The 22003-nt window shown below is 52.6% G+C and overlaps 7 protein-coding genes across 7 annotated transcripts; 2 read left to right on the top strand and 5 right to left on the bottom strand.

Annotated features, from left to right (window-relative positions):
- Positions 1-1033: 1033 nt before the first annotated feature.
- NCS54_00198500 (Hypothetical protein) lies at positions 1034-1921 on the bottom strand (the record flags this gene model as incomplete). The annotated part of the gene is made up of 1 exon (XM_053147597.1): positions 1034-1921. One exon carries the CDS (start codon positions 1919-1921, stop codon positions 1034-1036), a length of 888 nt encoding a protein of 295 aa, XP_053003572.1.
- Positions 1922-3229: 1308 nt separating this feature from the next.
- On the bottom strand, positions 3230-5985 carry NCS54_00198400 (M20-dimer domain-containing protein; the record flags this gene model as incomplete). The annotated part of the gene is made up of 2 exons (XM_053147596.1): positions 3230-4900; positions 4951-5985. 2 exons carry the CDS (start codon positions 5983-5985, stop codon positions 3230-3232), a joined length of 2706 nt encoding a protein of 901 aa, XP_053003571.1.
- Positions 5986-9413: 3428 nt separating this feature from the next.
- Positions 9414-10199, bottom strand: NCS54_00198300 (Hypothetical protein; the record flags this gene model as incomplete). Its single annotated transcript, XM_053147595.1, has 1 exon — positions 9414-10199. The coding sequence occupies one exon, from the start codon at positions 10197-10199 to the stop codon at positions 9414-9416; it is 786 nt and encodes a 261-aa protein (XP_053003570.1).
- Positions 10200-10463: 264 nt separating this feature from the next.
- NCS54_00198200 (Hypothetical protein) lies at positions 10464-13745 on the bottom strand (the record flags this gene model as incomplete). Its single annotated transcript, XM_053147594.1, has 8 exons — positions 10464-11213; positions 11259-11377; positions 11428-12548; positions 12597-12955; positions 13002-13091; positions 13141-13221; positions 13272-13556; positions 13608-13745. 8 exons carry the CDS (start codon positions 13743-13745, stop codon positions 10464-10466), a joined length of 2943 nt encoding a protein of 980 aa, XP_053003569.1.
- Positions 13746-15255: 1510 nt separating this feature from the next.
- NCS54_00198100 (Hypothetical protein) lies at positions 15256-17307 on the top strand (the record flags this gene model as incomplete). Its single annotated transcript, XM_053147593.1, has 1 exon — positions 15256-17307. One exon carries the CDS (start codon positions 15256-15258, stop codon positions 17305-17307), a length of 2052 nt encoding a protein of 683 aa, XP_053003568.1.
- Positions 17308-17970: 663 nt separating this feature from the next.
- On the top strand, positions 17971-19940 carry NCS54_00198000 (Hypothetical protein; the record flags this gene model as incomplete). Its single annotated transcript, XM_053147592.1, has 2 exons — positions 17971-18377; positions 18491-19940. 2 exons carry the CDS (start codon positions 17971-17973, stop codon positions 19938-19940), a joined length of 1857 nt encoding a protein of 618 aa, XP_053003567.1.
- A 189-nt stretch (positions 19941-20129) lies between these two features.
- On the bottom strand, positions 20130-20587 carry NCS54_00197900 (Cytochrome c oxidase-assembly factor COX23, mitochondrial; the record flags this gene model as incomplete). Its single annotated transcript, XM_053147591.1, has 4 exons — positions 20130-20168; positions 20240-20267; positions 20316-20423; positions 20481-20587. 4 exons carry the CDS (start codon positions 20585-20587, stop codon positions 20130-20132), a joined length of 282 nt encoding a protein of 93 aa, XP_053003566.1.
- Positions 20588-22003: the final 1416 nt, after the last annotated feature.

The raw sequence follows: 22003 nt of genomic DNA, 5'->3' as shown, positions 1-22003 counted from the left end.
CGCGGCTAGGAGTTGCCAACCCCTTGATCGATAACATTGCATGGTACTCAGCATAACACTAGATTCCAGATGCCGATCGAGACAGAACTGTTTCGTTATCCTGTCAAGGACCTGTTAGTCCAGCCGTGCCGAGCAGATGGGAGGGACTCACGAAACTCGTCTTACTCTACCTTATTGCTAGTAATAGCATGAACGAGTTTGCTTCTCATAGGATACTGGCGCGGCCAGTTCAAATGCCGTCCAGCTAATGGAGAGTGTCCATGATCTAGCCCCAGGGTCCCCGGCGCTTCAGAGGGTGGAAGTTGATGGCCCGGAGAGATGTGGCATGGGCTCTTGAAAGATGATTAGACGAGGACAATATCCTCGAGAGAGTAGCGCAGAGGTTATTGACAGCGACGACACTTGGTCGTATTACTGAAAGTCCAACGTCTTGGGCGCATCATCCGAGAGGCGCTCCAAGTGGATCACTCTTGAGGACAAGGCAGAGCCCATTGTATATGCCGCAGTCGTACGTGGTTTCTAATAGCCTGGGTTCGGCTACCTCGGATACACAAGAAAGAGAAGACTCTGTATTGCGGTGATTACTGCTTACGCTTGAGAAGCCCCAGTTGTCATGGACAGGTGGATCATCATCCATGATGAGGGGCGGCTATACATAGAATCTGGCCATGGGAGCTTCTGCTTACTTGACATGGTGAGCCGGGTTCCTTGGAGTATGGTGGACTATTAATGCCTCGCTTGCCAGATGCTATCAAGTCTTACTTCCAGCAAGTCATCAAGAACAGTGTAGAAGATGATAAAATATAATGTTCAATATCGCCATCAGTGATATACAATCAGCATGACGCAGAATCTCAAGTTGACCCAAATCAATGATTAACTCCTCGAGGCCCCCTACCGGAGTGCCTCATGTTTGTACATCCAACCGTTGGACGCCAGCCATCCCGAGTATATGGCCATTATTCCGTTCCGGTACCAATCCAAGTTCCTCCAAGACTCCCAATCCAATTCCCCTTTCGTTCGTCGTATGTCATCACCGTCCGTGTCCGTGGCCGTGTGGCGTTGTCCCGGGCATCTCCATAACTGGAGGTGGTATGGAACCGTCCATCTCGTAGACGAGGTTGGGGTTCGCTACATCTTGTGGCTTGGGAGGGGCGTAGGCGCCGGCATACGGATGGTTATAGCCTTGTTGGTTGGGTGCGGTAGTTGCCCACGCCGGCTTTGGCTCCGAGGGCGGGTATGTTGATGCGCCAGCGTACTCGTGGTTTCCGTCGTAGTTGGGAGGAAGCATTGGGTGAGACTCTTCGGACTTTCGCTTTCGTCGTCGCAGGAGGAAGAAGACACCGGCGCCAATGAAAGCAACTCCGACGAGAGCGGCTCCGACCGCGATTCCAATCGTGGCGCCAGTCGACAGGCTCGAGTCATCGTCCTTGGTAGTATCTTTGTCGTCGTTGCTGTTGTCGCTGGTTGCGACGACGGTGATTGTCCTGCCGCCTGATGTCGTAGTGAAATCGGCCGTCTGCTTGCTCTTTGTTGTCGTCGTGCTCGTGGTCGTCGAGCTGTCTGCTGTTGTCGTCGTCGTCTCGCCTTCCTTTGCAGCCTCTTGGAACTCCTCCTTGGTCACCTTCAGCGGCGTGGACGAGTCCTTGCATGCCTGTTGCATGGTGTCAAAGGTTTCATCGACATCGTCGGGTGATTCCTGGCCAACGCATCGTGCGGAGCCGAGGATGAAGTCGTTCTTGTAGCTGCCCTGACCGCAAAGACAATAGTTGAGCTCCTTGGAGTCTTTTCCGGTGCAGTCGGCATCGTTGGCAGCCTTGTAAAGACAACTCTGGGCGCCCTTTGGGTAGAAACCAAAGTCGTTCTCGGCGGCGAGGGCGGGCGACAGGAGGAGGAAGAGGGTGAGCCACCTCGACGCCATGATGGGCAAGCGAGTGTGTAGAGTCGTTTTTGTCGCGGTGGATTCAATCCACTAGATGTTCGATCGCGCAATCAGACAACGTTGAAAGAAGTTGGATGCGACAGCGAAAGAGCGTGGTCCAAGGGATGAATGAGCGTTGGGCGCCCGCTTTCAGCTGTCCAGCCACCCCAGCCTGGTTTGTTCCCAAATGGTTGGCGATGATTGAATAAAATTGCCGAGAAATCCGATAGTTTCCAAGCCTCAAAAAAAGCAGGTCACACAAAAAACGAATGACAACGTCGCTAGGATCGGTAGAGGAAAAAAACGAGTGACAGAAGTCGATTCGCAAACTGTTTTTTCTTCGCTTTGATGGGTGTAAGGAGGATGCGTTGGTCGTACGGGATAAAAAGAGGAGAAAAACAACGCGCGTGGCCAGGGCTTGGATGGAGGGGGGTCAATAAAGATGGATCAGGAATGATGACGACGGGACAGTGCTTTTATTAACTTGGTGCATCCAAGGAAGGAAAGGAAATATGCAAACAGGCAGTGACGATCGCCCGGTCAGCACCAAGCCAGGAGGGAGGGAGGGAGGGAGGGAAGGAGCGACCCCAGCCTTCTTTCCAACTTGGTGGGAACGGGTATGGGTACGTAGTGGCAGGATCGACCTAGCTTATCTCCATTCCATGAAAACGCTCAGTGTTCCAAATGTGCCGCAATTCCCGCTGGGTCGGGCACAAGGCACAAAAACAAACTGCGCTGCACTGCACTGCACTGCACTGCGAGCTGGCAGACAGACAAAGAAAGACAAAGAGCGAGAGGCAAGCTCAGCCTCAATGCGGCGCAGTTGCATTGCAGCATCCCCAAGGCACTCACTGGCGTCGCGTGGTTGGCTGGGGGCGGGGGTCTAATTTTAGGCCCGTGATCGTGCAGCAGGGAGTGGAGGGGATGATCGTCGAACCGAGCTGGGCTGAGTGGAGGGTCGCATTCTCTACCAACCGAGAGATGTGTTTCGGTAAGCTTTGCGGTGAGATCATGGTTATCGTGAGACCGCTTCTTCACAGCCCTACAAGGCACAGGCGAGGCAAAAACTCTTTGAAGGTGACGGGATCGTTGGTTCCGTCGTCGATCAACTTTAGTTTCTCCCAGTAACTCGGTCGTGGTGGCGATCCGAGTCTTGGATCTAGCGTGGCAGATGCAGTAACACCATCAAGCAGTGAAACAGGGTATCATTTTCTAGGCATTTCTTTCGACAAACATCTTACATCTCTCTTTCACGACCCTGGCGCCCGCTTGCTTGTCTCGTCAACTCCTTCAAATCCTCTACCCCGCTTACAACCGACCAAACACCTTGGCAAAAATCTCACGGGCCTTGAGCAGGTTCAACAGACAGATCCTTTCATTGTCCAGATGCGCCGAGTCGGTTGACTGCCCGCATGGCAAGTGCGCAGCCGGTGCCCCAAACTCCTTCTCCAAGAACCGGATCGCTGGGATCGAACCACCCTCGCGGATGTACAACGGCTTGCGAGGCTTGCCCAGCTTGGTCTTGACCGAGAGGACCTCATTCTGCTCAGGCGCGACATCTGGTGTGGCATCGCCTGAAGGAGCAGATGTCTCAAAGGAGCCCTCCCAAGTCTCCAGGATGGCCTTTTCCAGGGTCTGAAAGATGGCGTTTGTGGGATCACCCAGCCACGGCTCGGCTCTGTTGTCCACGTTGATGGTCAGCCTGTTCTGTGACTCGAGCTGCGAAAACTCGTTCTCCAAAAACGCCGTCAGCGCCTCAATCACGCTATCCACCTCTTGACCCGGCACCAGTCGCAGACTGATGTGGGAACTGGCGTGGCTGCTCACAAGGCTGCCGTCCGGACCAGACACCTTGTATCGATGGAGCGTCAAGTTCGGCTCTCTCCACCGTGCCATGAGGGACTGCTTGAGCCTCTCTTCTGGGCCCTTCTCAGGGTTGCTGCGGATTAGAATAGAAGCAATGTCGTCATAGCGCGCTTCCTCTTCCGGAGTCACAGGAAGGATTCCCTCGTAGAAGCCAGGGATCTGTACCCGGTTGCCGGGGCCCTTGAGCTTGGAGAGGATGTGCGTAAGATCGGTCAACGGCTCGTTCAGCATATAAGAACCGTCGACACCCGAGTGAATGTCAGGCCGAGGCGCATCAACGCATATGGTCGTATGCAAAACACCACGAAGACCATACGTCAAGCAAGGCACCTCATCGTCCAACCAATAACTGTTGGCAAGCAAGATGTAGTCCACATCGCCAATCAGCTCCTTGTTCTTCCTGACAGCCTCTTCAAAGCCGAGCGACCCGAATTCTTCCTCGCCCTCGATCAGGAAGATGACATCGTTCTCTAGCTGCTGAGCCTCCATCAAGTCCGTAACAGCATAGAGCGCAGCGACAATTGGCCCCTTGTTGTCACTGACACCACGACCGTAGAGGTAGCCATTAGTTCCTTGCATGGTAAATGGGTCGTTGGTCCAGTTGCCCTTGCGGCTGTCGGCCGCAACGACGTCGTAGTGACCGTAGAAGAGGATGCGCTTCCGCGTCTCGGCCGCCTCCTTCTTGGCCGAGAAGCGAGCATAAACAACGGGGTTGTGAGGCTTCTCGGTGCTGAGCATCTCGACATGCCCGCCTAGACGCTTGAACAGCGCACCGAGATACGTTGCTCCCTTACGACAGTCCTCGGCAAACTCTGGACGGGAGGACACGGTCTTGTACGACACAAAGTCTCGGAGGGTCGACAAGAGTAAGTTGTCCGAGGCTTGAGAGACTTCCTTCTCCTTCTTGGAGCAGTCGTCAGGGTCAATAGCCCAGATTGAGACGTTGTCATCGTTGGCGCCAGTAATGAAGTACTGCTTGTTCTTGTAGGTGGTGATAGCTGAGGCCAGAATTTTGCCATGATGAGCGTGCCATCGCAAGAGGCACTGGTACTTTTGGGGCACGGTTCCGGACGACGCATGCTGGTATTTGCCGTAGTGAGTTGTACTGTATTTCTGCTGGATGTTAGCGAGATGAACTGGAGAGGACACTGAATAATACTCACACTGGCCCAACCGTTAGTTGCGGCTGTCCACAAATAACCCCAACCCATCTGGATCGACATGATGTCGCAATCATGCGCCTTGATGACTCTTAACCGTTGAGATGTGTCAAGATCCCACAGCTCGACAACGCCATCCAGCTTGCCAGCGTACAAGAATGAGCTGTCAAGAGCCAGCGACAAGACAGATTCGGCGTTGTCGGAGCCCAGGGTCATGATCTCCTGGATACCACCTCCATGCTCTTCGTCCTCACCGGCAGCATGCCCCAAACTCCAAAGCTTGATTGTTCCATCGCCAGCACCAGATATCAAAACATCGTCATCGGTTCCGACCTCCACGGTGGGGCCCTTGGCCATGATCATGCAGTACACATAACCGTAGTGCGCAAAGTTTCGAACACAGCCCGAGTGCATCTCGAGAACGGTCTGGGCTTTGGGGATCAAGCCCCAACGGTCATCGTTGCGCCGCGGCGTGCTCGTACCGCCGGGGGGCTTGGAGTCAAAGAAACGGTGGTTTCGTCGGTCAGGGTGTTGTTGAGACTCGGGGGACACACGAGCAGTTGTGTCGTTGAGACCGACCCATTGGATGGTGGCATTCTGCGCTCCAATGTAGAGGGTCTCGTGCTGAGGGCTATACGCGGTACAGAAGATGTCGCCGACGTCGTAGGAACCGTAGATCTCGTATAGTCGAGTCAGGGTCTTGGGGTCCCAGACGTTGATGATGGGGTCTCCAGCGCTGGAAAACAGGAGGGAGGCATCGGGGGAGAGGGAGAGCGACAGGACGCTGCGCTTGTGTGCCTGGACACGATGGACCTGGTGAAAGGTGTCGAGAGACCAAGCTACAATCTCGCCATCCTGTGTACCAGCATAGATCATCTCATGCTGGGGACTGACGGCGAGAGCAAGGACGGTGCTCTCATGGGAGAGGTTGTGGATGAGGTCGGGTCGGGTCGCGGGGTCTTCAGCAACTTCGAGGGTAGAGAGGATCGGAGACGAAGGGGCGGGCGACATGGTCGGCGAAACCGTCCGGGAAGGCATCTTGTGGGCGCCTAGGCGGTGTCAGTTCTGTAGCCAAGGTGGGAGCATATTCAGGTGATGTTGAAGATTGAGGGGCAGAGGGAATGCAGGGCCAGTAGAGAGGACAGTTTTCGATGGAAGAGGATGAATTCGCAATATGAAGCACATACGTGAGCCAACGCCGTAACTATGAAGACTGAATCGTGGAGATGAAGCTGTCAGGGTAGATAGATGCTTGTTGTTGAAGAGTCAAGCCTGGGAAGGGCCTGTCACTACGCCGAGGCCGGGGAACCACCAAATTGGAGCTATGACGCGATTGCGCGATGCCAGGGTCTTTTCTTCCGGCAGAAAAAAAGTCAGGGGATTAGGCGAAAAACAGCCAATGAGTCTAGAACAATGAAAAGGACAGAAAGTTCAATAGCTCGGCCGCATTGTGCAACGGTTGGCTGAATGTTCGCAATTCAAGGGGGGAGTGTCCAAGTGTTGACCATGTCTCAATTGCCGCCACAGCCTTGTGCAATAAACGGGTACTGATTGGTTAACGGCTGAGCCAAGCCATGTGAGTGCCAGCCTTGCCGGTTCACCAGCCACCTTGCATGTGGCACTAGCCATCTGGGGAATTGTTGACTAACCGTTCAACTCAACACATTACCGTAGCAGAAGCTGAAATAATGTGAAGGGGATCGGTGAACTGGGTTGGAAATCATACGCTGAGTTGGAAACGATACCGTTGTCTTCATCCCAGGAAGCAGCCACTGGACCCTGACCGGACCGGCTTGAGATTGGTAAAGGCGGTATACACTTGTACACAAGGAGCGTACATCTGAGCCTGCTTGGTATATAAAGATGACTAGACATATGCAACTTACTGCCATTTTCTTTGACGGTGACGCCGTTCTCATCCCCCTTCTTCTCATCCTCCAAGATCTTGGCGCATCCCCGACAGCCGCCCGGCTCGGAGGAATCAGGACTCATTGGATAACAAGGTAAAGATACGGTAAAATGCAAGTTTGTAAAAGGAAGAAAAAGATAGAGTCAAAGGAGAGAAGAAGAATGGAGAAGATGAGAAAAGGAGTGAGACAAGGAAAGTCGTGGCACGGGATATGATGTGCTGGCCTGGCCGCCCGCTCGCTGTGTCTTCCCGTCAGCCGGCCAGGGCGTCTACGATTAGGTATGACGAAATTCCCACAGATACCACCTCACGGAGCACAAAAAGAGCAACACAGTAAACACAAACTTTGATCAACACTCTACACGTTGCTTTGTGCGGCGCGCCTCACCGATGTTTGAGGAGAAGTCCCCCCCTGTCGACACGCCCCTGGCGCACCGCTGAGCCGGTGTAGGACAAGGGTCCATGCCGGGGTCCGGCACGGCGATATCGGGGCGGCCGGGGCGGGAACGAGAGCCGATGGATCCTCCCTCCGTGGGGGAGCATGGGATGGCGTATGTTGTTGCATGTCATTAGGCAGGTTGGGCACATTAAACGGTCGCGTTTCATAGAGTTTGGTGTTTATTCGATGGATGCTTTATTGGCTACGCTCACGCGGGTTGAGAAATAAACGAGAGTAGAACGGCAGACATCTTGCATTCATACACTATGGCCCAAAGTAGTAAAAATAATGTGATAATACAAGATAAGGCTTTAGATCTCTTTTACTTACTATATTCTTATTCTTATTCTACCTTATTTGTTCCCCTTAGTGGACGATAAGCTAATTAATCCCTTTGTACTGGTGTCTCGTTTTTTCCTTTACCCGCGTGCTGTCCAGTCATACATGTCGTGTGAGATGACTCACTGGAAATCGAAACGCTTCATCTCCGTCTCTACAGAGGCGCTCATCTTCGGGGAGCAATTTCCCGATACTTTTGCGCCTGGGTTACATGCCTTGATAACTCACGGATCGAGATGATGTTTCCTATCTGGGCCGAGCAAGGATGGCATATCGCCACTGTTCCGAGAGGTCCGCATCCCAAACCCAATCAATGCTCTGTGGTAGCAATCAAGTCCCTTATTGCACGAAATTTCACTCTAGGATGCCAGGACAGGCGCTTCTCTAACGGTAAAGTGGCGGTTATAGATGCTTCTTCGTCAATCTTTGTTTTTCATCACGGGAACGGTGTTAATGATCTCTGCCAGTTGAACGGCTCTGTAGGAGAGGTATATTGTCCCGAATTATTGGCTCATAATTCTGTTAGATGAAGCATGACTCAGAGCGACTGAAAGCATGGGCAGCCCAAGAATGACTCGAGGTCAAGGAGAAGGGCAAGTGACAAGCCACACACGGACAGCGACGCGAATTAGTTAGCCCTTGAGGGCGCACCTTTGCCTACTATACCAGTAGTAGGGGCGGGCCGAAGTTGGAAGACCTTGTCGCTGCCTTAATCGGGCCCGTGTTGTCAAAACTGTACTCTAGTTGCAAAAGCTGGATATCATCGCCTTATTTACCTTCTTGGGGTATGCCTGGACGGGCTGGAAGTCAATTGCTCGCATACGGTCTGGCATCGATAGAGCCTTTCGTTGTACTACTTATTGTCCACGGCCTGCATCAAGGCCGTACAACTCGATGGTGTGGGTGAGGCGGAACTTGAGTGCTTGGTGCTAAAGGCCAAGTCCAGCTGCAACTGAGAATGTTCAGCGTCACGCCGATATCTTCTTAGCTCCCTGCCATGTCCGGCCACTTGTTCGAGGGATGGAATGGTTTCTGTGAGAGCTCTACTACGATACTTGTCTCAGACATCGTCTCCTCCGAGGATGCGGTGTCACTTTCTGTAGATTGTAGTTTTACTTGGAGCTTCATGGGTCTTGGCGCCGCCTCCCATAGACCTTATGGTGACCAAGATACTCGCCCTAGGTCCAGCAGTGCTCATTGTAGCTGTCTCCTCGGTCCTAGAAGTGGGCTTGGTTGTATTGGAGCTATCATTAGAGAGCAAAAAGTATTCACTTGCCACCTCATGCTTGACATTTCGTGGCCCCTATTACACAAGTCCCATGCTCGATGGCGTGCGTTCTGATAGTTTCCTGAGCTGGGGTGTCTAGCTCTTCGGTATCTGGCCTGCCAACGGAGGCGGAAGAGCTCTTGTTTGATGCTACAGGATCAGTAGGGCCAAAGTGGCAACACCAGACAAGCCAGATGAAGCAATTCGAACTGAAAGAGGTGGTTGACGCGCGGCCATTTCTGTCTTCAGTGACCGTCAGTAATATGGGTGGGAAACTGTCAACACTGGATCGCCCGATGTACCAATGAGGGTAAGTACAGTCGATGCTGTATCTTCGTGCAATCTGAGACCGCTGTACCAGCAAGGGCAGTCCAAGTTGCCATGTCTTTGGATAAGACTAATCCGCCAGCGATTCCAGACATTCCCCCGACAGGATCGCTTCGGTAGCAGCCTCGGGGGGGTTCCCTAGCCTGTTAGAGGTAGAGGCTGCATACACTGAGATTCAGGATGCCTCAAACAGCATCTACACCTCTAGCTAACCTGTCAAGCCTCAGCCTTTCGAGGCAATAATATCGCTTAATTTCATTGTCATAAATCCAGTTGAGATCCTTGAAAAGAACATGGACCGATTCCCAGCCGAGAGCACCGAGATCCCGTAGGCGTTTCTCAAAATCATCAACCGCGAGTGGGTAGATGATGTCTCTGCCCATGGAAACAGCCCTCCTCTCGGTGCGCTTGAACCTAGCCTCTAGCTCCTCACTCTTCCAGTCGTGTAACCACACGCTTGCCAGAGCCTTGTCGCCGTTCCAGGTCTCTGGCTCGTCGACCCATCCAAACACCGGGGGCTGCTCGTAGCAGCGACGGCTTGGCCTCCTAGACGCTGGTGTATGGACGAGCGGCTCTGCCTCCCAGACTGCGTCTTGTATCTCGGGAGAGAGCGAGAGGGGCCAATACGCGGTCAAAATCTCCGTGTTGGGAGTCGATATGGAGCCAAAGTCATGGTTCTCGAAGATTATGATCTGAGTGTGTGGTTGGGTCGAGTTAATTCCCAAGTTGTCCATCAGCTGTTGGTATTCGGGGGAAGCTTTGAACTCTTGGTACGTTTCGGGCGAGTTCCAGCCGAGACTCAGGATGTAGTCTTGGGGAGACTCTGTGATGCGCCCGTAGGTGGGCATGCGGATGGAGTGACTCCAGGTGTAGAGCGGGTCAAAGATGAACTCATCAATAGGAGCGGGTTCTGCTTGGAACTTGGTCCACGTGCAAAATCCGGGCCATTCAGAAGTCCTTTGGGCACACATGGCGGTTGGTGGTCAAGATAAGCAGGATGCGCTGTGGGGGACGAGGTTAGAGAGCAAAAGTTTCATGTTGGCTCTGGCAGCGGGCGGATGGAGCCTTTATGCTTGGGTGTGACGGCAACCAACAGCCGTCGAAGTGGGATTGGTCGAAGGAACAACGGATGGATCAAATTGATCGCTTTCTCATAGGCTAGGAAGATGCCTGCATGACGGACGTGCTACATGTATTGGTTACATAGATCTAACGTATGTCTATTGCCAGCCCATCTAACTCCATTGAACGTGCATCCATCCCTTGACGTTCATCTCCCAGCTCTTGATAAGCTTCCCAGTGGCACTATCTCCCACAACTTCCAATACATCATCGGCATCCTCAAAGATCCATCTTCTCACCGATGGTTCAAAGTCCCTGCCAATGACCTGGCCCTTCAGCTTGTCCACACAGTCTTTGCCCTCCTTGAGAGCTGCTGTTGACGCAGTGACAAGGTCCTTGATCTGGACCATGACCTCCTTGGGCAGGTTACTCTTGCCGGAGCGGTCGCGCTCCTTTTCGCGGTCGTTGAACGAAATGATCCAGTTGGCGCTGTTCTTGATTGCGCCGGCCGTGTCGCGGAGGATGGCGAGGGAGTGAAGCGTGCTCAGGGCAGTGACTTGATTCGAGACGTCGGATGGATCCGTTATGTCGAGCTTGAGGGTCTCGAGAGCGATACTTAGAGTGTCCATAATCTGTGCAAACTCCTCAGGGATAGTCTTTGTTTTGCCGATGTTCGTGACAAAGGGAATGAGGGTGCTCAAAAGGCTAATGACCTCAAAGTAGGTCGCCTCCTGGGGTGTGACATCCTTCTTGGGTCCCTGGAGGAACTTGGTGAATGAGTTGCTCAGCTGGCTCAGCGTTTCGAGCACAAAGATCTGGTCGGGTATCGCGGCTGCTGCTGAAGCCTTGTAAATTGCTGGAGGCTTGTAGCTGAGTATCTCGTGGAATGCCTCGGCAAGAAGCGATAAATGAGCACGGCGGTTCTGGACCTGTTAGCGAGCACCTAGGTTTGGATGTTTGGGACGCACAGATAATGCTGGACCAACTCGAAGGCGAGAGTACACAGGCGGTTGAGAGCTACAATCCCACGAGGGGAAAGACCCATAGTCGATGGTCTCGACGAGCTGGGTATCATCAGTCACTTCGACTAGGATCCGTTAGCACCACACCAAATACACAACGTCTGGGAAGACTCACCGAAACGGGGGTCGATGAGAACCTCGGAGAAATTCTCTCCTAGAAGTCTCTCGGTCCTAGTCTCCTCCACCAAGCTCATCGCCCGGGTGCAACTCCATCGTAGATCCTCAATATACTGAGGAATGTCGATAACGCTGCTGTAGCTGCCTGACTCGAAGGCATCAATCAACCGCCTAGGCATGCGAAGCTTCAAAGACACGCTAAAGTGAGATTGAAGAAGCTCCATGAGATCCCAACCCCAGTTATCGGACGGGGAAATCAGGGCCGGGGAAAGGGTAGATAGGCGGTCGTAGAAAATGGGGCCGAGGGAGTCCATGATGGTGCGTTTCACACCAAGCGTCTCCCAGATCTCACGCGCTCGCGGCGATGAGCCCGTGAGGAGGTGTAGCTGCACAAGAAGGAGTGAGATGATTCCATGCTTGGGCGTCAAGGAGAGCTGGTGCTCTAGCAACAAGACAGCACGAAGGAGCGGTGCAAAAGAGACAGGGGAGTTGGATATCTCTGTTGAGGGAGGGAATGCCAGCTGGATGTTGCAGAGGGCAATAATAACTGCCAGCTCTGGCCTAATCTCGCCTTCAACGGATGGATGCTTTTCTGTAAGCTCAGTCAAAGACTTGTACACCTCCAGCGCATCCTTGGCAATCGTGTTGAAACAAGGCGCTGGTGAGCTGGCGTCAACCTCGACGTCGGTAACCACACATTTCCTCAGAGGTTTCTCTCCGGGCACGTTGGTGTACATGGAAGGACAAGTAGCGGCGAAGTATTGCAGCTTGTAAGAAAGGGTTCTTATCCTAGCCGACTTGAGTTCGTCTTCCATCTCGTCTCCCAGCTTGGGAACAAAGTCATAGGCGAGATACGACAAAGCAGGTGGGGTGAGCACCTCAACAAGGGTCTTGATATCATCGAAACAGGCAGCGTTGATGCCTTGGTCTTTGATGTAGTTGATCAGCTCTTTGAGTCGGAAAGATGCAGGCTCGCCATCGGCAAGGTCGTCTTTGTCATTTGATGCGAGGTTGAAGGCTGCGGCGACACGCGCCAACAAGATGATCCGCTTGTAGATGGAGCGCAAATTAGGTGACTTGACAAACTTTAGAAGAAGTTTCTGAACAGTCTCCTCAATGCTAGGGCGAGTCAGTCAAAGATGGGTATGGAGGGAATGGTTGACTAACTCTGGCTTCACAGTCTTTACCTGGGCAGCTGCATCAATAAAGTGCTTCCAGACCTTCCAGTCCGCTCCCAAAAGGTTTGGTTGGCCGTTTTCGTCCTCTGTCGACAAGCAATCCTTGCATATTTGGTAGGTGGCTTCATGGTCTCCTTGGCGCTGGTGTTTCGAAATAACTCTCAAGAAGAGCTCCTTTCGGCCCTTGCGGAATTGTACAAGTGGACAAAAGACGGGGCTAGAAACAAGCTTGTCAAAGTCTCCTTCTGAGCCATGCTTCTCTACAATGTCATAAAGTAGCAAGATCTCCTCCTCCGTTTGGACACTTCGCGGTTGGGGCTTGGCATCGTCCCCCTCAGAGCTCGCGGCCTGGTAGTGTTAATGCCAGACTTGTTGGCGTGAGCAGGGAAAATACCTGTTCAGAAAGCTGTGCAGCACGCTGGATTTGTTTCAATGCGAGCATACCGTATAGCTTCTTCTTCTCGGGTGGCGATTGAGGGCTAGTCTTGATGGATGTCAGCCCGCGACAGGCAGAGGTACACGAACGACATTACCGCCAATAGATGTGTAATGACAATGTTCCAAAACATGAATGTCCGATCCTGGGGGAACGATCTGTCGAGGATAGCCGCAACCTGGGTAGCAGGTCAGCCTCCGGGTCAGCCGACGATGGACTCTGTCATACCTGTTGGGCACTGATCAAGTCCCAATGCAGCAGACAAGACTCCAAGCACCGGCTGGCGCCAATCCTATCCTTGGGCGAAGCCTTGACGAGGCGTGCCCTCAAAGGACCCAGAGTCTGAGAGAACTCATCCTCGGTCGTTAGGCCCTGCGTTGCCCACTCAAGGAGATCGATACCGTCCACGTCCTTCACAACGGTTCCTTCTTTGACGAACTTGTCGATGGCCGTCACAGCAGCAAACTTGGCACTGGGATCATCAAGCTGGCTTTCGGCACATATTTTGACAATCTATCCATACTTAGTGTTCTTCAATACCTCCGGGAAAGTCGAGCTGCGCACCTCATAATACTGATCATTAAACGTTCGAGCTCGCTTCTCAGCCAGGCGGATCACGACAGCCCAGTTGCCATCGTTAAAGGCAGACTGGAGCTGGAGATCGACGCCGTTTTTGAGGACCGGCCGCTGTTGGCGATTCATGAGTGCGCCAAGCTTCACGCCCTTTTCCACGCTCAGATTGGCCTAACGAGGGTGAGAATGAGTCCAGGGACAAGCGTGAGATTGTCGAGAGCTTTGGAGGGGCACAAATTGAACTTGAGAACGTGGGGCAGAAGGGAAGCAGCGGTGTGGCGGTGCGGATGTGGTGTGTGTGGCTGGTGGGAGCTATGCCCCACTTGCGCTGGTCATCACATGACCACCATGACCCTGAGTTCGGTCTCACCAACAGATGGCAAGCCCCTGTAACTCGGCAAAAGCACAATAGCAAAGAGTCCAAATGACGCTTCATCTAGAATTTAGTTTCAATGAGAGAGAAAAGATCGCATGGCACCCGAATCCGGACATTTAGGCCAACACGATCGTCAAGAAACCGAGCCACCTCAACGTCGTTCAACGCCCAATAGAACCCCTTTGACCGACAGTACCGACCACGGTCAGGGCAGCCATCCCGATTCACGAAAGGGTTGGATAAAGCCTTGGTATGATCAAACAAGACCAGCCCGTCGAGCTCTACTAGGTCATCGTGAGTGTCCGCTCGGGCTGCTTAGAAAAGACTCCGATGCACTTCGTTTGTCCCTCGTGCACACCCTGCGAGTTTCTCCCTCAGCAGGATTTTGTCACCGATTTTCATGAACAAAACTGAGTACAAACTTGCGGCTCTGCTCTGCCCTATGAACGCCTCTTGACACACATGCCGAGGGCTCCACGTTACCTGCTCCCATCACATGGCACGCCGGTATGACGGAGTGGTGGACATGACATCGTATTGGGTCAGCAAATAGGGCTGAGAGCAGAATAAATTCTGTGTGCCGGAGATGCGCCAGATCAGGCCGAGGGAAGAATGTGAGACATCGGAGCTTCTGGTCTTGGGTTGTCCGAGCCACTCGGGGTTTACAACTAGCCTGGATCCGAACGGTACAAGCATCCTTCTCAGCCTCAAGAACAAAGGAGAGCTACTACTTTGCCAAACATGGGCCGTTACGAAGGAGTGCAATGGGAGGCAGCATCGACACTCTGCAACAAGCTACAGCCATGGGAGTTCTTCATCAACGGCAGCCATTGTTTATCATGTCCCTAAAGAGGTTGTCTAATCGTCATATCTGGCCTGCCGAGGACTTGAACTGTCGGTGTGCTTAGCATCCAGGCACTATCCACCGCCTCGAAACATCCCAAGGTAACCTGGGAGGGTCACGTGCAGGTTCTGTTCAACATCGTCCATGCCTTGGGAAGGACAGAGGCGGCTGCGCCATCCAGCCTCGACTTGTACAACGATTAAGAGTCCCATTTTCAATCGTTCGTTTACAGAGGAGAATGATTGGGGCCTGTGTGCGCTTGTCTAGTAATCCAGCAGGTATAAAGAATCGCCAACCAGACCATAGAAGGCCTCAAACACTCACAACTTGGCTTTGAACAAAACACCACTGCATTCAACCTGATACTCTCACCTCTTCTCTATTCTCGGATGGCCTTTCAACAAGAGTCTCAGCCCCCTATGGCGATATCTCGCTCAGTGTCACCTGCGACTGCTGTCACAGAGCAACAGACACCGCCAGAACCAACCGGCACTTCTTCAACAGCCACAGCCAAGCAGGATAGTACTGAAGATCCCATCCCAACAGATGCCCACAATCCATCAGTCACGGGCGACGAGGGCAAGTCTCAAGAACAAGCCGAGTCCCCCCCGGAGCTAGTTACCCCTCTTAAGAAGCACGTCCGATACTCCATCATCATCATCGCCATCACCGGCCTCTTCGCTCTCTCTGCCGCCTGCTGGCTGGTTGCGTTTATACAAACTAAGGTTGACGGGGGCTATATCAAAGCTGTCCGTATCGGCGGGAACGTCAGCTCGACGTGGGCGAAACTGATTGATGCTGCCGCTTCCATGCTGGTGGCTCCCGCGATACTCGCAATTGCCAACTGGCACATGTTCAAGCTCGCTCGTCTCTCTGCGGTCAACGAGCACGACAAACGGGACTCGAAAGCAAGCCTCAACGTTCTTGTGGAAGTTGCCAGCACTGACTGGGGATCGACCAGCCCCCTCAAGTTCTGGACGTTTCTTCAATCACAAAAGCCTCGGATCATTTGTCTGGGAGTTATCTCCATCCTTTCAGCTTTGAGCTTCTCTCTTCTAAGCAACGTCACCGCGTACGAGGAAGCCGGCAGCGTAAATACGACAACGACTCTTGAAGCCATGCAGGGGATGCAAAATTTCTTGAAGCAACCCCTACCCTTGGAAATCAGTGACACCGAGCGCTTGCAGATTCTCAATGATCTTGAGAATCAGCTCCAACGTCTACAAGCAACAGACCTAGAGCCAAGATCCAACGGCTTCCTTGGCGTCAACATCTCGAGCCGAGCACGCCTAGAAATGCGCCCGACAATCGAACAGCTATTCAATGTGCCTGCCTACCGGATATCGGCATCATGCAAACCATCCAACCTCTCGACAGTGTCAATTGGTTCTCCAGACAAGAACGATTCGCACGTCAGGTTCAATCTTGAGGAAGCTGCCTCATCCTCGGTGTCTGGGTCTACACGATTTCGAGCAGACTTTGGCATAGTCGAGGAGCTTCTTGCAAGACAGGGGATGGAAGCTGCAAGAACAAACAGTTCATCAGTCAGGTACCCCCTCATCGCATTCAGCGGAACAGCGACTTGGATCGGAGGATTCAGTTATACTGGGAATGAAACTGTCGACTTGACGGAAACAACGCGGTACAGCAGCCTAGTCCCATTCAGAGCGAAAGAGGTCGTTCACAGTCCCTCTTGCGCTGAAGGGAGCGAGTTTAAGAGCGAGAGCTACGACTTGACTTTCTGGGGCGTAGTGTGCAGTCTCAACAGATGGTCTGGAACGGCAACGGCCAATCTCAATGGAACAACCTTGTCATTGGCCCAATCCAGGCTATATGATGAGAAGCTTGAAGCCCAAGATGAGGCAACAATACTCTTCCTAGGACAAAAATTTGATACGTTCGAAAGTAGTCGTGTAGGGAGATCGCCAGGTATCGGCGGCTACCTCTTACGAGCAGCTCGCAGGGCATACCAGGAGGCAGACCGACCTGCCTGGGGTATCGAAACACTCGTTGATGCATTCGTCTGGTATGAGGTGGCAGTGAGGGAAGCAATCCAAGGCGACAAGAGTGATGCCAAGATCGAGCGTCTCGTCTCCCAGGTCGAGGTTTTGGAGAAGAAGCCGGACACGTATACCATGACATTTGTCCCATGGATGCTCCTCTTTGGCCTTGTCGCCCTAGGCGTCGCCTGCGCTCTAACAGTTGCTCTATCGCTTGACTCGCTGGGAGTGCCGTCTTTCAGAAGCGGGAGGGTACTGGACGCAGTGAGGTTGACGGCCGACCTGGGCAGGACGCTGGGCAAGACTGCTTTCGAAGAGACTTACTGGATGAGCCGGCAGGAACTAAATGACTGCGCTGAAGGTGCCAAATTTAAGTATGAACCTGACAGACGGCTGGACATGAATCGAGAATCGTATGTGATGGGGGTTCGTCTGCGACTGGTGTCTGTTAGACAAGGTGGCGAAAGGTAGGCTTCTCATGGTAGCATATGGTCTGACATTTTGACCTTGTATGTATGACGGGGATGGATGTAGTATCACCAGGTTATCCTAATTCGTCGAGGTTATCATCCATGTTTCTCTGCCTGGCACGCGGGTAAAGAAATAAACGGGACGCCAGAGTATTAAAAGGGTTACCTAACTTCGCATAAGTATAATAAATTAATTTATAAAAAATATTATAAAATAATATAATAATCTAGAAGATTCTTATCTATTTTTTATTATATTTTATTAACTATATTTAGGGGAGGTTACTCTAATATGTCTATCCTTGTGTCTTAATTTTTTCCGTAACCCAGGTGCCTGGCTTGGTTGAACAGACTGATGAACAAGGTTAGACGCGGCTACATCTGATACGGGCAAGGAGAGAATGTAACGTGCTGTCAAGGCTACACGGTAGCAACATTTGCCAGCTGGAACTGAGTTCAGCTACCTTGTATTCCGTTGAATGCCTTGTCGGTCTCAGTGGCTGTGCTTCCTGCAGCTCTCGGCCATTCACACGAGGCTCCGAGACTTGGCGGAGGAGACGAGGCTCACTCACTCCCGTCGGAAATGCGAGCCAGTTGGCCTCTTCAATGATGGAAATATTGTTATTACTGTCTCAAAACTCTTTAGCTTCGTCGCGAAGAAGAAATGACATCGCAAGAGGTTGCGGGTTACGACAGGCCAGTGTCACCTCTGTCCGTCGACGAGCTGGCATCGCCACCTCCAACAGTAGCCAACGAGGCAAAGACACAAGCGACTGTCACGAATATCTTGCTACCCAAGGACGCCGTGGATGGAGAGGAAGAACAGGCTGAGATGCCAACCTATCACCGGACCAGCAAAACAGTCCTCATCGACATCGTGATGATCGCTATCATAGCCTCAATCGCCATGTGCGTCTCCTTCGGCCTCATCTTCCACATAAAACTCAACACTCACAAGGGATTTACACAGTCTGAGCCCATCAGTTGCCGCTTCTCTTTCATCTGGGCCAAGCTCATCGACGTTGCCTGCTCCATCTTGATCGCCCCGGGACTACTCGCCCTGGCCAACTGGTACATCTTCAAACTAGTGCGCCTCTGTGCAATCAGCCAGGGAACAGTTGGGGATCGTCCCGTGAACCTCAAGGCTCTCACGGAGCTCGCCGGCACAGACTGGGGTCGTACAGTCCCCTCAAGCACTGGACCTTTGTGCGGACGCGCGATCCCCGACTCATCTGCCTCGCTACCGTGGCCCTCCTTTCTGCCTTGAGCTTTTCATTCCTAACGAATGTCCCGGCGTACGAAGCTATCGGATTCAACATCGCCAACGTGACACAAAAAGTCGAGACGCTGTATGGGCCGAAGGATGATGCACCTTCAAAGGTGATCTCAGACATTCTCGACTCTGGTCAAGACATCGAACTCTCAGCACAGCTCACCAGGAGCCTGCATAATATTCCCCCCGAGATTGGAACTACAAACACCAGTCATCAAGTCGTCCTCAATGTGTCAAGCCAGTCTCTGTCTAGGGTCTCAAAGTCAGCGAAGAGACTCTTCAATGTGCCCGCATATCAGCTTGCAGCGTCCTGCAAGCCCGCCGATATACGAAGTTTCCAGGTCCAGTTGGATTCCAGAGAGGAGAACTATGCCGAGTTCCATATAAGGATCAAGATCGCGTCAAAGTTGGCCGATTTTAAAGGCAGGGGCAGGAACATGGCCCCTTCGCTGAAAGGGCAGTCAGACATTGGAGTAGCGCGCCCTCTTGTAGCCTTTAAAGATGAAAAGATCTGGATCGGGTGGTTCTACTACACCAAAGAAAAAGACACCGCCACGTATCTCACGGACTACGGGCCATTGGGCACCTACCGCTACTCCCCTGAGAAGGACGACCAAGTTTTGGACTGGACGATATGCGGAGTGACTTGCGAGCTAAGCATAACCATGGGCACGGCAACAGTCAACCGCAAGGATTGGTCCATCTCGAAGGTCCGCCTTGATGAACAAACTCACAGGTTCGAGGAGTGTCGTCCCCTGTTGTACAGTCTTCAAAACAAGTGGGAGATCGCGTCATCAGCTTTCTATAAAACGCCTGGTCTAGGTGGGCACCTTGCTGATGCCGCTTCCGTTTCGGGATCTGGTATCCAGATGTCAAATATCCACTTTATCGTCAAGGCCTTTGCGTGGCTCGAGGCCAAGATGAGGGATGTGGCATATAACATGGCGGAGAGGGACAGCGGCAGGAACATGGACGTTGAAGTCATGGTTGAGGGGAACGGCGAGCAACTGTACACCATGACTTTTGTCTCCTGGATCCTGCTAACGGGCCTCTTGGCTCTTGGGACAGCAGGCCTGCTGGCCATCGGACTGGCGCTCGATTTCCTGCGTACGCCGTCACTGCGCAGCGGAAGAATGCTGAGTCCGGTTCGACTGATGATGGACGTAGGTGCTGTGCTGGACAAGCATGTCCTTGAGCAAGCCTTGACGTGGGATGGAGATGAGCTAGATGCTTGGGTTAAGACTGTAAAGTTTCAGTACGAGCCCGCAGAAGGTCACGGAGAAGCCAGAGTGACGGAGGATGGCGACTATGATTGCTGTATGAGACTGCGCCAAATCTCTCAGTCCAATGCTAGGGACTGAAGGGTGTCCCTTGGATCCCAGTATGGTGTTCGGTTGTGCTCGTTTTGCAACTCCCCAGCCTGAATTCAATCTATCCGCCATATATCAATATCGTACAATGTTGGTGGTGTTTTCTTCCGTATAATACAGTTCTCGGGGTCGAGTATTCGATCGTTCAGCACGTATCCGTCTCGTTTCGAGTCGATCGTCCTAGAACCAGCCGCCGCCCTCCTTCCTCCGTTTATCAGTCTGCGGAAAACGTCAGTCGTCATTCAAACTCGATATCACCGATCCCTCGACGTCAATTGACTCCGACGTACCCATGCTTGCTTGCAGTCGCGATACGCCCTGCAAAGCCGTCAGCTCATTGATCCTCCCAACCACGATTCGACATACTGGAAGTACTCTCCACACATTGACTTATCCCCTCCGTTCCTGAACAAGCACCGATAACTCCTCTGCGCGGCCTCCTGGCACGGGTCGTAGTACTCGCTCTTCGATTTCCTATCCACGTTCAGCTGGCCGGCTCTCGTCGGGTGGCAGCGCACGGCGGTCGCTCACGTCTCAAACTTGCGGCGCTTATCGTCGCTCCAGGCATCCGATCCAGCCTCGGTCGGCTTGGGAGCCTCGGCGGCCTCTTGTTTGGTGTCTTGCGGTGTTGAGGACATGGCGATGACGTTTTTTAGAGACGATGGAGCTGGGATGTTGCGGCTGCATGACCGTCAGAGAGAATAGTGGGGGTGGATCGGCGGTGCCAATCTTCTGATGATGGTGCTAATCCTGACCATTGACACTATGCTTACACCAAAATACCCCGTGCCAAACTGCCGGGAGCATCATTCCTACAATGTTGCATCTATTTTTAATGTCAACTTGTGTCTCCCATATGACTAGGGCAATTTGAGTTTCAAAGGCTAGATTTCAGTCCGTGTGGATGAATTGAGCCGTGAGTGGCACTCGACATTCGCCCATTCAAGTCCCCGGCGCCGTACAAGAATCGTCCACCATATTGTTGGCCCGAGCCATGTGGGTGCGGTAAGTTAGACATGAAGGAAGAGATATCCATATTTAGACTATACATGTAGGTAGAAACAGTACCTAGGTATTGATTCTTGGGTTCCTACCGAGACAGTTGACTGCCTCCGACAGACATTTCTTGCTAGCCTCGGGCAATACCAAGCAACCCCCGAAATGAGGTTATGGCTGGGGTAATGAGCCAGCCCGTCGGTAGGGTCTAGAGTTTTGCCCAACTTCTGATTTCAGGGTCCTTCGTGGGCCGACCTGGGTTGAAGGCATTGTCAGGTGGAGAGTTTGGCTAGGGCGGCACATCCGTTAAACCACAAGTGTCCCAAGGGAGGCTCATGGAGAACAGAAATCTCCGGAAGAACAAAAGGTTAAAGGCCCCCTTGAGTTTGATTTTCAACTTGAGGACGATATGATGCCCAAAGCCCCCCTCCATTTCCCTGGAGCAGAGCCTGCCGTGACTTGACACCTCCAGGAGTCGAGAACCTGGCGCTTACATCGACACTCTTCTCGTGCGGTTCAAGTCTGGCAGTACACAAACCAGAGGCTCAAAAATGTCCAGCTGAGGCTGATCCAGGAGAAGCAGCCCACTTGCGTCTTCGAGAGTGTTGAATGGTGTTGTGTCCGAGTGCCTGTCTGGAGGTAGCCAACGAAAGGGGCCGATGGGATAGAATAAGCAATCATAGATCAAGGAAAAGCCAAGATCAAGGCATCTAATAATGACAAGGGAGGCGACCTTTAGTCCCGGGAGGTCTTGGGGGAAGTGAATAGACAAGAATCGCCGTGACAGGCTGTCAGTGAAACTCGGGTCAGCAGTATAGGCTATTCGACATGGAGCGCTTCTTTAGATTTGGTATAGGTAGTGAACAACGGCTACCGCCGTCCTGGAATAACTGCTGTCTTCTGGGCTGTGGCAGCGTGGATATCGACTGGCATGGATGCGAAAGTTCCTTGTTCGTCGCCCTCTTGATCCGGGTAGCGACAAGTCTAGCAGAAAGGCCATCTCCTGAAGACCGTGTACAGACACATTTCTTCTCAATCAGATCTCACCAAGTATTCCG

The sequence above is a fragment of the Fusarium falciforme genome, chromosome 2, assembly GCF_026873545.1.
Source record: "Fusarium falciforme chromosome 2, complete sequence".
Classification (NCBI taxonomy): domain Eukaryota; kingdom Fungi; phylum Ascomycota; class Sordariomycetes; order Hypocreales; family Nectriaceae; genus Fusarium; species Fusarium falciforme.
This window is presented reverse-complemented; position numbering and strand designations above follow the sequence as displayed.